Consider the following 16,825-nt stretch of genomic DNA (forward strand, 5'->3'; position numbering starts at 1 on the left):
TGAAATTCCATTTCAGCAGAGATGCTGCCGTACGTTGGGAAGGGATGGATAGAGAATCCGAAGGAGACCTGCAACGGAGGCCAACTACTCAACTGCTACTCAAGGGGTGACACGTTGGCGCAGTGGTAGAGCTGCTGCCTTACAGCACCGGATACTGGGATTCAAACCTGACTACGGGTGCTATCTATACGGAGTTTGTGTTGGTTTTCCCCGAGATCTTCGGTTTCCTCCCACACTCCAAAGATGCACAGGTTTGTAGGTTAATTGGCTTGGGAGAAATGTAAAAATTTCCCCTGCTGTGTAAGGGTAATGCTAATGTGTGGGGATTGCTGGTCGGTGCGGACTTGGTGGGCCTAAGGGCCAGTTTCCGCGTTGTATCTCTAAAACTAAAACTACAACTACACTGAACTTTAAGCAGACCTGTTCAGCCAGATCTCCTTTGAGTTGCATAGGCAGATCTTGCAAGCTGAATGAAGACTGCCTCTGTGTGAGTGACCAGCCCACACAAGTGACATTGGTGCATGTGTGTGATGTCGGGGTCACCCTGCATGTGTTGGTTACCTGCGTGTGTTGTGTCAGATGTACCGAGGTTCTGGATGGAAGAACAACTACTTTCCTTTAATATTCTTATCTTTTGAAATTGGAAATGACGCAACTAATCTACTTTGTGCATGTGCATCGTGTTCTCCCTGTGACCATATAGACTTCCTCCTGGTGCTCTGGCTTCCTCACACATCCCCAAGATGCACGGGTTGGTAGGTTAATGTGCCACCATCAATTGCCCACAATGTGTGTGTGAGAAGAGGCAATGTGGCAAGAATAAAATATCATCGATGTAAGATTTGTGTCAAATGGGAGCTTGAAATGGGCTTGGTGTGGCCAACTGTGCTGTTTGTGTGCTGTATTACCATGCTGGCCTTGTCTTCATCTGATGAGAATCGATTTAGTAAAATAAGTCACATTGTTAAATATTATTTAATTTGGTGCACTTAATAAAATATTGGTGTTAAATTAATTGCAGTTTCTCTCAGTAAGATGCACTGGAATGGAGACATAGAAAAAGTAGAAAAATAGGTGCAGGAGTAGGCCATTCGTCCCTTCGAGCCAGCACCGCCATTCAATATGATCATGGCTGATCATCTAAAATCAGTATCCCGTTCCTGTTTTTTCCCCATATCCCTTGATTCCTTTAGCCCGAAGAGCTAAATCTAACTATGCATGATTAACTTGACCACATTAATCCTCATAAGAATAATCTATAACTTTGGCAGTCCTGATATGTCCGAGACACCACATTTGGAAAACATTAGGCTTGTCTTGGTGGAAAAAGCAGATCAATTTCTTAAGGCATGGCTCCCTTTTACTGAATTTCTGCAACAACAGAATGGTTAAACACAAATTTAAACCTGATGCCAGGGATGGGTGGGGGGGGGGGGGGGGGGGGGGGGGGGAGGAAGGTATATCTACATCTTCTCTTTTCTTATTTCTTTTCTTTTCTCTTGCGCTTCTTTGGTAGATTAGAGTTTATTTTTCTTGCTTTCTCTTATTTTACTTCTCTTTCTTTTTCCTTTTTTTCCTTTTTTCCCTTTTTTTTTAAATGTAGGTTTTAATGTTAAAAATGAAGCTGTACAATAATTGTATAACTGTTATATCGATCGCCTTATCCCTGTACAATTGCTTCTAATAAAATTAATTAAAAAAAACTTTGGCAGTCAGATGTTTGAATTATACCAGAATGAACAAAATGAATAACACCTAGTTTTCACGGAAACCTTCTCCGTGGCACACTAGTGTGGCTGCACAACAGTACAGCTTGTCTTGCATGCTTGTTTATTAAGTTGTATCTACTACCATGCCATTCTCTATCTTTGTTTTTTAATAGTGATACGAGCACTAGTTACTCGTAAAAGACTGGTGTCTTTCAATGACCTGGAACCTTACATGATCAAGTATGCAGTGAAACAAGAAAAGGTAAAGAATGTTTTTTAATTAAATTGCAGAAGGGGGTATTTGTATGAAATAAAAGCAGAAAATATTGGAAGAGCATAGTTTACAATTTGAAAACGTTAAAGGAAAAGTTAGCATTCTGGTCAGTTGCCTCCAGGCTCTGTGCCCATTTAGCTTGGAGTTCCATGTTGAAATCTCTTCATGTTTCCAAGCCTGGCATATCACTGAAACGACTTGTTCAAATAATTGATAACTATGTCTTCGGGAATGGTGAAAGAGGTCAACCATCGTCCTACCTTTCTTTTTGACTCACTTCAGATTTTGATGTAGTTGAACTCGATATTTTCTGCACATCACAATTATCACCTGAGGTAGACACAAGAAGCTGGAGTAACTCAGCGGGACAGGCAGCATCTTTGGAGAGGAGGAATGGGTGATGCTTCGGGTCGAGACCCTTCTTCTGACTTCCGCCTTCTCTCCAGAGATGCTGCCTGGCCCATTTGGTTACTCCAGCTTTTTGTGTCTATCCCTTCTCTCCAGAGATGCTGCCTGTCCTGCTGAGTTATTCCAGCTTTTTGTGTCTATCTTCAGTTTAAACCAGCAGTTCCTTCCTACACAAATATCATCTAGCTAGTTGTGCTGCACTCTGTCCATCTGTTCCTGGATTCGGGCAACACAAGGGTTTATTCCTGAGATGCTACATCTCAGCAGGGTTCAATTTAAAAATGCAGCCTCAGCTTCCACATGGTGATTGTCCTATTTCTTCACTACCTTGCTTGACTGCTCCACTGTCTCCAAATGGTCTATCTCCTTGCTTGACATACAGAGGTTTTCTGCAGTTAAACACTGAAACTCCACAGCCATCACCTTTAGTTCCTGTCTCATACTTCTTTGCATAGCCAATCCTTTGGCAACTCACCACGAGGCCATAAGGTCATAAGCGATAGGAGTAGAATTAGGCCATTCGGCCCATCAAGTCTATTCCGCCATTCAATCTCTGCCGCAGAGGGCGGTGGAGACAGATTCTCTGGATGCTTTCAAGAGAGAGCTAGATGGGGCTCTTAAAAATAGTGGAGTCAGGGAATATGGCGAGAAGGCAGGAACGGGGTACTGATTGGGGATGATCAGCCATGATCACATTGAATGGCGGTGCTGGCTCAAACGGCCAAATGGCCTACTCCTGCACCTATTGTCTATTGTCTATTGTCTATTGTCAATCATGGCTGATCTATCTCTCCATCCTCACCCTAATCTCCTGCCTTCTCCCCATAACCTCTCTATCTATCTATCTATCTATCTATCTATCTATCTATCTATCTATCTATCTATCTATCTATCTATCTATCTATCTATCTATCTATCTATCTATCTATCTATCTATCTATCTATCTATCTATCTATCTATCTATCTACCTATCTACCTATCTATCTATCTATCTATCTATCTATCTATCTATCTATCTATCTATCTATCTATCTATCTATCTATCTATCTATCTATCTATCTTATATTAAAACTCTGTGTCCGACCGGCCGACTTTCTGCCTGACTTGTGGCTGCCAGCCTTTGATTCGTTGGTACGCCAACACCAGACGCAGAATCGCCGAGATATTTTCCATTTCGGTAGAGATTTCACTTTTCATTCTAAGTATCCACTCCTGATTAAATTTCATCGTGTTTATGTACACATTTTTAATAAAATCCTTCTCCCCCTCCCCCAAAATTTCAAAAGAAAACTGCTTCCCACCCATATAATGTTGGTGAACGTTCCATCGTGTGATGTCACAATGCCCAATGTTCACAGATGTCCAATCGGAATGGATCCATTTACATATGCCTTTGCACCAGCCCCAGCCCCAGCCCCTCCCCCCCCCCACCCCGCAGCCTGTGTCGAAGCGCGTCATCATGTGTGTGGGAATAGAGAAAGAGGATTGGGGGTGATAGGGAATGGGGAACAGATGGTCTGTCCCTAACCCTCCCCCTTCCGGTCTCCCTCCCCACTATTTCCCCTCTCTCCCCCACCCCTCTCCCCCTCCCTCCACACTGTTCCCCCTCCCTCCCCTTCCCCATCCCCATCCCCTCCTCCCCCCCTCCCCCACACCTCTCTCCCCCTCCCCATCCCTCTCTCCCCCTCCCCCATTCCTCTCTCCTCCCCATCTCTATCTCCCTCTCCTCACCACTCTACCTCTCCTCCCCCTCCTCCTCCCATCCCCATCCCTCTCTCCCACACTCCCTTCCCTCCCTCTCTCCCCCAGCCCCTCCCCACCCCCTTCCCCCTCCCCACTCTTCCTCCTCCATCCACACTCTTCCCCCTCTACCACCTACCCCATCTCCTCGCCTCCCTCCCCCCTCCCCCACACCTCTCTCCCCCTCCCCATCACTCTCTCCTCCCCCTCTCCATCTCCCTCTCCTCACCTCTCTCCCCCTCCTCCTCCCACCCCCACCCCACTCGCCCACCCCCCTTCCCTGTCCCCCTTCCCTCCCTCACCCCCTTCCCTCTCTTCCCCCTCCATCCACACTCTTCCCCTCTACCCGCTGCCCCATCTCCCTCCTCGCCTCCCTCCCCTCTCCCCCACACCTCTCTACCCCATCCCTCTCTCCTCCCCTCCCCCACCCCTCTCCTCCCCTTCTCCATCTCCCTTTCCTCACGCCTCTCCCTCTCCTCCCCCTCCTGCTCCCACCCCATCCCTCCCTCCCCCACTCCCCTTCCCTCTCTACCCCACCCCTTCCCTCTCTCCCCACACCCCCTTCCCCCCCATCCCCCACGCCTCTCTCCCCCTCCCCATACCTCTCTCCTCCCCTCCCCCACCCCTCTCTCCTCCCCCTCTCCATCTCCCTCTCCTCCCCTCCTCCTCCCACCCCCATCCCTCTCTCCCCCACCCCCCTTCTCCCTCCCCACTCTTCCCCTCCCTCCACACTCTTCCCCCTCTCTCCTCTACCCCATCTCCCTCCTCCCCTCCATCCCCCCTCCCCCACACCTGTCTCCCGCTCCCCTCTCTCTTCCCCTCCCCCACCCCTCTCTCTCCTCCCCCCTCTCCATCTCCCTTGCCGTTGCCATAGAGGGAGTACAGAGAAGGTTAACCAGACTGATTCCTGGGATGTCAGGACTTTCATATGAAGAAAGACTGGATAGACTCGGCTTGTACTCGCTAGAATTTAGAAGATTGAGGGGGAATCTTATAGAAGCTTACAAAATTCTTAAGGTGTTGGACAGGCTAGATGCAGGAAGATTGTTCCCGATGTTGGGGAAGTCCAGAACAAGGGGTCACAGTTTAAGGATAAAGGGGAAATCTTCTAGGACCGAGATGAGAAAAACATTTTTCACACGGAGTGGTGAATCTGTGGAAGGTAGTTGAGGCCAGTTCGTTGGCTATATTTAAGAGGGAGTTAGATGTGGCCCTTGTGGCTAAAGGGATCAGGGGGTATGGAGAGAAGGCAGGTACAGGATACTGAGTTGGATGATCAGCCATGATCATATTGAATGGCGGTGCAGGCTCGAAGGGCCGAATGGCCTACTCCTGCACCTAATTTCTATGTTTCTATGTTTCCCTCTCCTCACCCCCCCCCCTCCCCCACACCTCTCTCCCCATCCCCCTCTCTCCTTTCCCTCCCAAATCTCTCCCGTTTCCTCCTCCTCCTCTCCCCCCCCCCCTGCAAACGCCGTTGTGAAAACAGACCCAATGGGTCTGCACTTGGTCTAGTACTATTTAAAAATCTATCTATCACTGCCTTAAAAATATCCACTGACTTGGTCTCTACAGCCTTCTGTGGCGAACAATTCCACAGATTCACCACCCTTTTACGAAATAAATTTCTCCTCATCTCCTTCCTAAAAGAATGTCCTTTAATTCTGAGGCTATCACCTCTAGTCCTAGACTCTCCCACTAGTGGAAACATTCTCTCCACATCCACTCCATCCAAGCCTTTCACTATTGTGTACGTTTCAATGAGGTCCCCCCTCATTCTTCTAAACTCCAGAGAGTACAGGCCCAGTGCCGACATATGCTCCAATGTTAAACCAGATTCTTCACTGTTAAGTCTGTATTTGAACCCAAGATGAACCTCAGTGCATATGCCAATGAAACCAACTCATGCTTTTGTTTCTGCCGGCCCCCTCATAGTTCTATGACTTCTGGCCAAGTCCCTGAATCCACCTTCAGCAAAGTCAAGGTAATTTAACACTTTGCTGCCCATGTTGGAACTTGTACTAGATATAATTTGCTCTTCATTCTGTGCCCATTGACGAAACAGAGGCTATCAATTATGCAAAGTCTTGATTTCAATGTTCTTATTCTTATTCCAAGTCCTTTTATTAATCCCTGTAATTCCGTCCAGATGACTCTGCTCCAAGATAGCAGTATAATTGTTCTACCACTGACAGCTGTTTTCAACCATAAGATCTTACTTTCAGAATCATTTCCCAGGCTCACTACTTCTCTTTCCCCAATGAAGCTTTGTATGGCTTTGTGTCAAATTTTGTGTAATAATAATAAATAGGGGTGGCCCGGTGGCACAGCGGTAGAATTGCCGACTTACAGCACTTTCAGCATCAGAGACCCGGGTTTGATCCCGACTACGGGTGCTCTCTGTACGGAGTTTGTACGTTCTCCCTGCGAAGATCTCCCTTGGTTTTCTCTGAGATCTTCGGTTTCCTCCAACACTCTAAAGTCGTACAAGTTTGTAGGTTCATTGGCTTGGTATAAATGTAAATTGTCCCTAGTGTGTGTAGGATGGTGTTAATATGCAGGGATCGCTGGTCGGCATGGACTTGGTGGGCCAAAGGCCGTGTTTCCACGTCGAATCTCTAGACTAAACTAAACTAAACTAAACTAAACTCCTGTTTTTTATTGCATTAAAGGCACTGTATAAATATAGCTAAGAGATGATGTTGTCTTTCTCTTAGATGTTTATTCCTTTGATCTTTTAACATTCACTGATGTAGAAAGCGTAACGCAGCATTTTAAATATCACTGAGCTAGTGTTTTATGTTTCCCGATGTGCATATGCAGATAAATGTTTCATTAAGGTCCAAGGTTGCACCAAGGAGGTCAGGAAAGTGAGAAGGGCGATTGTTAGAAGGTTATTTAGAGCTTGGTGGTCCAGCTTGGAATTCAGAGGATCAGCTGGTGAAGGAGGTTTGATTATCAGCAGAGAAGGATGGGGCTAGTGAGTGGGACAATCATTAGACAGTCGCACTTGGGGGTGGGGTGTGCAGCCATCAGTGAACGGGGGTTTAGTTTAGAGATACAGCACAGAAATAGATCCTTCGGCCCACAGGGTCCACGCTGAACAGCGATCCCTGCACATTAACACTATCCTACGCCACTAGGAACAGTTTTTACATTTACCAAGCCAATTAATCTACAAACCTGTATGTCTTTGGAAAGTGGGAGGAAACTGAAGATCTCAGAGAAAACCCACGCATGTCCCGGCGAGAACGTACAAACTCCATACAGACAGCACCCGTAATCAGGATCGAACCCGGGTCTCCGGCGCTGTATTCGCTTTAAGGTAGCAACTCTATCGCTGCTCCACCATGACTGCCCAGTTGGCTCAGGAATGACAGACACAAAAAGCTGGAGTAATTCAGTGGTCAAACAGCACCTCTGGAGAAAAGGCATAGGCGACGTATTGGGTCAAGACCATTCTTCAGTCTCTTTAATGGAGATAGCGTTCGGGGATAGGGCCAGTGTACGCATGAAACAGGGAATGTTCAATGTACCCTACAAAGAGGCAGGCATAGCTGGGGCCCATGTGAGTGCGTATAGCTACGCCTTGGATTTGAAAGGAGTGGGATGAGTTGAAGGAGAAGTTGTTAAGAGTGAGGACCAGCTCCGCTAGGCTTCATCTGGCACAGCACTGCACAATTACGGACGTATAGAGAGTGAAAGAGAGAAAAATATGTTTGTTTCTGGGACAACGTGCATTAATTTCCTGCTGCAAAGCTTTTCGTGGAGTATTCCACTGGAAATGGTGTCCTCGGATAAACAACTGATACTGAAAATGTGTCAAATTATAAGCCCCCACCCAAACTTCTGGAGTAATGGTAAAATGACCCAAAACTAGCTGTTACAGGTTTAACACTGATTTTCTGGCTCATGGATGCCCCCCTCCTCCTCTATAATCCGGACAAAATTACGGGAGCTCAGTTGAAATTCCATGAGTGGCCACAGGTGGCATTGCGAGCGGCGAGCGCTCTTTCGGGTCATGCCCCTCCATCACAAAAGAGCTATTTGTTTACATCTAAACATTGTAATCCCTCCTTGGCCTTGTCTAATTCAATCTCTGCTGGCTCAATGTTTAACCCCCCACCACCACCGCCGCTGCCTCCTCCTTCTCCCCCGGAGTCGCCGACATACTCCACTTTGTAGCCACAGCTGGTGAGAAGGGAGGGAGCCCCATGGTGAGAAAGCGCTGCCTCCAGGGGCTAGAACGTGAGCCACAACTACAGCCATGTCACTGGACCATGCGGTGGGTGAAGAAGGGCTTGCTGGAGAACCCTGCGAGTCGGAAATGGGGTCAGAAGCCAGGGCTCTAAACAACTGGGGAGACGGTAGAAGCCGACGAGAGGTCGGCACATCATTCCATTCACATTGAGTTTACATTTGTTATTAGTTTTATTTAAGTTTCTGGCAATCCATGCTGCTTTAGAGAGCATTAGTGAGTGCATTATGGGTGTCATTAGTGAGCCAGGGGAGTATTGTCATTTCATTATCATGTGACCTCTGTTATCCGGAAAAACGGATAATCCAGAAATGCTTTGGAACCGAGGGTGCCGGAAAATCTGTGTTCAACCTGTACTATTTCACTCTTCCCAAAAATAATTTTCAATCATAAATTAAGAAATAAAGTGTGAATTAATGTCTAAGCCACTGTACTCACTGGATTCCCTTGAATTATACACTTTCTTTTCATTTTATTTTTTTCGTATGCTTATTTCAAATATTATTTTAAAATCATTAAAGATGCTTGGTTATAATTGGTTCCCTCGGTGCTGCATGAAAATAGGTAAATTGCATTTTCTAATCGTTCCCATTTGGTTATAAATGTGTAATTTTAATCTATGTTGAATAGTTTATTTCTATGTTTTTGTTGAAGGCATTTGCTATTAAAATCAGAGTAATATCTTAAACCTGTTAAGAATATCACTGATGAGGAATAAAGTTAAAGATAGTCATCGAGTGATGCAGCGTGGAAACAGGCCCTCCGGCCCAACTTGCCCACTCCAGCCAACATGTCCCAGCTCCACTAGTCCCATCTGCCCGCGTTTGCTCCATATCCCTCCAAACCTGTCCTATCCATGTCCTTGTCTAACTCTTTCTTAAATGTTGTGATAGCCCCTGCCTCAACTACCTCCTCTGGCAGCACCCTTTGTGCGAAAAAGTTAGCCCTCAGATTCTTATTAAATATTTTCGCCTTCACCTTAAACCTATGTCTTCTGGTCCTTGATTCACCTACTTTGGGCAAGCAATAGTGTGCATCTATCCGATCTATTCCGCTCATGATTTTATACACCTTTATAAGATCACTGCTCATCCTCCTGCGCTCCAAGGAATAGAGTCCCAGCCGACTCAACCCAAGATTATGAAAACATCTGAGTAACTTAAAAGATCCCTCTAACTTTTAAATGTTATTTTGTATCCCTCAAACAAACACCTTGGGACCACAGGTGTGGCAAGGGTGTTTTGTTTGATTCAATGATAGGTGTAAAAACTACTGTGACACCATTGATTGTACAGACAGTAGGAATGTCTGAAAAGTTTTTGCACAGTTTTTAATTTGTGTCTATATTTTTTATTCTGAATAAAGCTTATTTTTGGATTGAAAGAAAGTTACTTTGTGTGTGGCTGCATGAAGATGTGTCTAGAGCCAAAGCACATGGCCACCGAGTGTCATTGCCTGTTGAAGTTCTCCCTGTCCCAGGTCTTGCAAAGGATGGGCCTGGCGCCATTGTTATGCAATTTGCCAGCCAGCTGGACATTGCTGCTCCACCTATTCTTTGTGGAAAGGTTGCTCCAGACCAATATCTTTGAGCACAAGCCCATCAGGCAGTGGTCAGGATGGAACGATCTTCAGGACAAGGACTAGATCCAATGAAGAGGTACCGTGAGCAGATTTCCCACTTTATTTGGCGAAATGCCTCATCACTAGCACCTAGACTTTGCTAGGTTGGTGGTGTGAAGGCCCCCCCTAGTCATATTGTTCCTGTACCCCATCAGAATCTTACTGCTCTTGGGATGGCTGTTCTGGAGAGGAGATGGTGACTACCCACCTCTTTGCGGAGTGTGGACTTGCTAAGAGGCTCTGGAGAAGGATGCAGGGGTCCTTATCATGGTTCATCCTGAACAGCTCCATATCAGAGGACTCTCATTTACAAACTGTTCCTGGGGACACGTACAGAGATGGACATCAAACGCTGCTGGAAGTTCATCAACTCGGTGAAAGACGCTCTTTGGCCTGCCCAAAACTTATTGACCAACCAGCAGAGCGAGATATCCGTTACGGACTGTTGCCGACTGGCCCGCTCCAGACTGCAGGAGTACGTGCTGAGGGACGCTCAGACGCTCGGAGCAGCCAACGTGAAGGTCCTGTGGGGAAGGACCACAGTCTGGGATTCTTTCACTGCTGGACATTGAGGGGCAGAGTCCAGTGGGGACACCCATCAAACAAGGGAAGGGGTATTACCCCGGGAACCACATAAGCAGCAAGGGTGATGTCTTTAAAGATAGTTGTGAACACTATAGATTATGGCTCTATGGAATGTACAGACATTCAGAAGGTTTATTGCACAATTTTGATTTTGTGATATTTTTTATTCTGAAATATTTTTTCTTTTTGAAATCCAAATTACCTGTAACTGCTGATCATGGTCACCCTAAAAGGGGGAAAATGTTTTTTTTTGTCTGTAAGGCAAAATGGATATATTGTAGCAATGTTACAAAATTTTGAGATTTTAAAAATCAAGTCTGTAATTTATCCCATCAGATAAAGCATAAAAATAAGTTTAATTTGACACCTAATTCACTTTCATATCTCAAGTATTTAAAAAGTTATGGCCATTTTCATACTCGGAAATGAGCATCTTGTTCCCTATTGATTTTCTATGGACATAACAAAAAAGTTGTGATCGTGAACAGTCAAAAGCCCATAACTTTCTTAAAAATTAAGAGAACTGAATGAAATTTTCAGTTATCATAGATTGAAGCATTCTGAAACAAATATAAAATAATCTTACTTGGATGACCTGAAATTAAAGCATATAATTAGTTAGCTACCTAATTGTAGCTAATTTCAGACTTCAATTACTAGATCTAAACATCTATCCATTTCTTAATAAATGATTAACATTTTTAAATAGCCTAAATGTCCAAATAATATTCACAAATAATTCACAATAAAACATGATTTTAAAATCTCATTTACATTAATTTATAGACCAAATGGAAGGAATTCAGTGTTCAATTGCTGTAAATAAATGCCCATTTAAATCAGCTTTCTAGTGGGTCTCTGTGGAACGCGCTGGTTTAGAACGTTCACATTGCGGTAGATTTGTGCCCCAAATGCCCAGAAAAATACTGCGCGATATAATGGGCCCAAAATGAGCTACTCGCAATATTAAACTTTGTATAAAGGGATCTTTAGAAGCCCTTTTTAATGTAAAAATATACAGCATATCTTCTGTGGTTTGCTTTATGAGACCCTGCGGTTGCTGGCGGTCGCGGGTTTAGAGATTGATTTTTAAACTACTATAACTATTATTCAAGGCCTTTAAACCTAATAATAGCTTTTGCGACGGGGTCTTCCAGCGATTTTTCGTTAATAATTAACTAGGCTGAACATCTTCGATTTGAACAGCCTAGAGAAAATCGCGTTTTAAACCCGCCCCCCTCTAAACGGCGCCAAAATCGCGCACACCCGCAGCGGCAGATTTTCAAAGACGCTTCAGGTAGGCTTTGCAACATACCTATATATTGCTTGGGCTGGTACAGTTTTATTATTCAACACAGCTTTACATTTTTTTAAATGAAGCTTGCGATCATAATGATATGTTCCAATCTTTCACAGATGTACAAAGGCTTTGAAAAGAGGAAATTGGTGGAGTATGTATATACAGCTTCCAGCTCTGCTGCATGTGGTATCGATCTGGAAACTAATATCCAGTACCTCATAACAGGTGAGAATAGCTTCATTACTTGAATGGTTTCTTCATCGAAAGGCTGACTAATCTCCTGAGTTGTTTCCCAAATTACTGGGTCAACTTGGGAGGCGAGGAGGGGTGGAGGAAAGAGGGGTACAGAGGAGAGAATGGGACAAAAGAGAGCGGCACGGTGGCGCAGTGGTAGAGTCGCTGCCTTGCAGCGCCGGAGACCCGGGTTCGATCCCGACTACGGGTGCTGTCTGTACGGAGTTTGTACGCTCTCCCCGGGACCACGTGGGTTCTCTCCGAGATCTTCGGTTTCCTCCCACACTCCAAAGACGTACAGGTATGTAGGTTAATTGGCTTGGTGTCAATGTCAATTTTCCCTAGTGTGTGTATAATAGCGTTAATGTGCGGGGATCGCTGGTTGGCGCAGACTCGGTGGGCCGAAGGGCCTGTTTTCACGCTGTATCTCTAAACTAAACCTAGTAAATGAAGATAAAAATAGGAGGGCACATGTCAGGAAGACAGAGGGTTGGGGGGAAGGGTTGGGAGGCAAATGGGAAGGGAGGTGACATTGTAGCGAGCGAAGGAAACTAGAAGGGAGAATGTGGAAGGATTTGAAAGAGGGATGGTCTGGAGGAAACAGAATTAGAGGGGGAAGGAAGGAGAAGGAGGAGGAGGAGGAGGAGGAGGAGAGGAAGATAGACACAAAATGCTGGAGTAACTCAGCGGGTCAGACAGCATCTCTGGAGAAAACAAAATATGTGACGTTTCGGGGCGAGACCAGTCTGCAGACCCGAAACGTCACCTATTGCTTTTCTGCCTGCCTCTAGCAGTTTGTTCCATACACCCAGGTTACCCCTCAGGTTCCTATAAATCTTTCCCCTCTCACCTTACACCGATGTCCTCTGGTTCTTGATTCCCCTGCTCTGGGTAAAAGTCTTTGTGCAATCATCCTATTTATCCCCCTCATGATTTTGATCGCCCCCTCAGCTTCCTGTGCTCCAAGGAATAAAGTTCTAGCTTGGCCAACTTCTCCTTAAATTTCTTGTAACCTCTTTGTATATCCTCCATGCACTCTTTCCAGCTCTACAACATGCTTTCTATAGCAGGGTGACCAACATTGACTGTAATGCTCCAAATGTGGCCTCGCTAACATCTTGTACAACTGTAACATCATAACCCAACTTCTATACTCAGCACCATGACTGACAAGGCCACGGTCAAGAGAAAATCTTCTTGCCACCTTCAGGGAACTATGAACCTGCACTCTTAGATCCTCCTGCTCTACAACGCTCCCCAGGGCTCTGCCATTCACTGTGAAGGTCCTGCAACTTGTTTTGACTTCCCAAAATGCAACTTCTCACACGTTGAACTCTATTAACCATTCCTCAGCCCACCTGCCTGGCTGATGAGGATCCTGTAATATATTTTTTTATTAAAGGTAATCAATTACAATGCTTCAAACAACTTTATATCAAATTAATTCAATTTGCATTAAGTAAAACACTAGTAATACTTATCTACTGTTTTTTTAGAAATAATGATAGAGAAAGAATAGAGGAAGAATAAATCATTAAGAGAGTGATTAAATAATAATTTGATTATATATAGGAAAGAAAAGAGAAACGAAAAAAAAAAAAAAAAAAAAAAAAAAAAAAAAAAAAAAAAAAAACATTTTTAGTAACCACAATATGTATTATTAATAACACTACTACAAGTGATAGTATCAATAAAGACATATATGTAATTCCAATATAAAAATGAATTATTCTCACCAAATCCCGCAGGGTGCACGTCGAGCTGTGTTGCCAAGAACAGCTACTTCTCTAAATACTGTATATATGGAGACCATATCTGTTCAAAAGAATTATACTTGTCCAATAGGACAAATCTAATTCTTTCCAGATGTAACGTCTCCATCATCTCTGTTGCCCACATTTTGGTTGTGGGGGATAATGTTCCCTTCCAAAATTTCAATATGATTTTTTTTCCAATTATTAAACAGTAATCAAAGAAATTTCTTTGATTTACTGTAAGTGATAGATGTAAATCCGGAATTCCAAATATTATTAGCTTTGGGTTAGGGTCCAATTTAACTTTGATGACTTCAGAAATAACTTTAAAGATTTCTGTCCAGTAATAATTCAATTTAGGACATGTAACGAAACTATGTATTAAATTTGCCTCTGCTTTCTTGCACTTATCACAAATAGCGGAGAGATTCGGAAAAATACTATTTAATTTAGTTTTCGAATAATGTAACCTATATAATACTTTAAATTGTATCAGTATATGTCTGGCGTTTAATGAACACCGGTGTATTCGTTGTAGACTTTCTTCCCAGTTTTCTTTTGTTATAGCCAATCCCATTTCATTTTCCCATGCTTGACGATATACTTCCGTTATTGGATTCTCCCTGATGAGGATCCTGATCGAGATTAATTTTTGATAACCATCTTCACTCTCTATCGTACCACCTACTTTGGTGTCATTTGCCAACGTACCAGTCATGTACATAAACCACTAAGAGCAACTGATCCCTGAGTCACACCACTACAGGTGGACCTCCTCTCTGAAGAACAACCTTCCACTATCACCCTCTGCTTCCTTCCTGGAAGCCAATTCTCCATCCAGTCGACTCGCCCTCTCTGGATCCCATGCGATCTAACCTTCCAGAGTGCCTACCATGCAGGAACTTTTTAATGCTTTGTTGAAGTCCATATAATAAATATCTACGGCTTTGCCCTTGTCAACCTTTTCGGTTACCAGTTCAAAAAACAATCAGATTCTTAGGACGCGATCTCCCACATACAAAACCATGCTGACTATTCCTAATGAGTCCCTGTCTATGCAAATGCTTATACAATCTATCCCACAGAATCCTCTCCAGTAACTTGCCTACCACAGATAGACAATAGACAATAGGTGCAGGAGTAGGCCATTTGGCCCTTCGAGCCAGCACCGCCATTCGATGTGACCATGGCTGATCATCCTCAATCGGTACCCCGTTCCTGCCTTCTCCCCATATCCCCTGACTCCGCTATCTTTAAGAGCCCTATCTAGCTCTCTCTTGAAATCATCCAGAGAACCTGCCTCCACCGCCCTCTGAGGCAGAGAATTCCACACTCACCACTCTCTGTGAGAAAAAGTGTTTCCTCGTCTCCGTTCTAAATGGCCTACTCCTTATTCTCAAACTGTGGCCCCTGGTTCTGGACTCCCCCAACATCGGGAACATGTTTCCTGCCTCTGGTGTGTCCAAGCCCTTAACAATCTTGCCACAAGATGATAGGCTCACTGGCCTGTAGTTCCTAGGCTTTGCCTCGCAGCCCTTCTTAAATAGAGGCACAACACTAGCCCCCCTCCAGTCTTCCAGCACCTCAACTGTGTTCAATGATGATTCCTATATCTCAACCAGGGCACCTGCAATTTCTTCCCTGGCCACCCCTGGTACACTTGGATATATCTGATCAGGCCTGGGAGATTTATCCACCCTCATATTCCTTAGGACGTTCAGCACCTAGTTGAACGCAATATGGACTGTCCTAAAGACTTCTCCATAAACTGTCCCAAGTTCTCCAGTCTTCATGTCTTTCTCCACGGTATAAACAGTGGAGAAATTCTCAATGAGGACCTTGCCCGTTTACTGCGGCTCTACACATAGATGACCACTTTGGTTTCTGAGCAGCCCTAATCTCCCTCTATTTACCTTCTTTCCCTTAATGTATTTGCAAAATGTCTTTGGATCTTCCTTAATATTATCTGCCAGAACCATCTACTGCCCTTTTTCGCCCTCTTGTTTTCCTTATTCAGTATGCTCCTCGGTTTTCGATCCTCCTACACTTGATCCCGGTTGCTGATACCTGGCCCAAGCCTCTTCCTATTTCCTGACCAGTGCCTCAGTTTCCCTCGTCACCCAGGCTGGCCCTTCACTCTAACAGGAACATGCATACCCTGAACGCTTGTCATCATATATTTGAAAGCACCCCACTTTCCAGACATTCCTTTGCCCACAGACAATCTACTCCAATCAACCTGAGCAAGTTCCTGTCAAATACTATCCAACTTGGCCATGCCCCAATTCAGAATTTTAACTACTGTCTTTATCTATAATTCTTTTAGTTTAGCTTATTATAGCACTGTGGCCGCTGGTTGCAAAATGTTCACCCACCAACACCAAGTGTCTAAGAGTTGATCAAGCTTTTCCCTCTCTCTTGTAAAGCCCTCTTCATATTGCCTGAGGAAACCTTCTTTATAACATTCGATAAATGCCACCCTGTTTAATTACAGTAGGGCAGACCAACGCTATATTGGGAAAGTTTAAATCCCCTGCTGTGACAACTCTATCAGTCTTACAGCTGCCTGCAATCTTCTGGAATATTTGTTCTTCTAGAATTGTTCTCATAGAGTTTTGTATTCACATAATGCATCGAATTCAAGGTTAGTTGCTGCATAGCCGGAGGACATTCAATCCATCAGGTCTGTGCTAGCTCTCTAACAGAGTTACTCACCTAAATCCTTGTCTGTTTTCTGCCATCTTGTTAGTTTTTCCTCATCATATATTTATCTATTTTCATCAGCCATGATTGAATGGCAGAGTACACTTGATGGGCTGAATAGACCAATTCTTCTCCCAGAAAATATGAACAGCCATTCTAAACCTCTCGGATCACACATAACAAGGTTCTACTGCAAGTATAAAGACCTGCTAGTCCTCGTTCAGGTGGAGAAAGGGGT

At 44.4% G+C, this 16,825-nt stretch overlaps 2 protein-coding genes across 2 annotated transcripts in view; one reads left to right on the forward strand and one right to left on the reverse strand.

Moving 5' to 3' along the window:
• Positions 1-16,825, reverse strand: part of syn2 (synapsin II) — a 424,737-nt gene that overhangs the window by 121,423 nt on the left and 286,489 nt on the right. The gene's annotated exons all lie outside the window — the stretch shown is intronic.
• Positions 1-16,825, forward strand: part of timp4 (TIMP metallopeptidase inhibitor 4) — a 54,296-nt gene that overhangs the window by 35,177 nt on the left and 2,294 nt on the right. The window contains exons 2-3 of the mRNA XM_033037241.1: positions 1,883-1,971; positions 12,013-12,121. Of these exons, the coding sequence (XP_032893132.1) occupies positions 1,883-1,971; positions 12,013-12,121 (198 nt within the window). The remainder of the gene's footprint in view (positions 1-1,882; positions 1,972-12,012; positions 12,122-16,825) is intronic.

Source organism: Amblyraja radiata, chromosome 18 (genome assembly GCF_010909765.2).
Source record: "Amblyraja radiata isolate CabotCenter1 chromosome 18, sAmbRad1.1.pri, whole genome shotgun sequence".
Lineage (NCBI taxonomy): Eukaryota > Metazoa > Chordata > Chondrichthyes > Rajiformes > Rajidae > Amblyraja > Amblyraja radiata.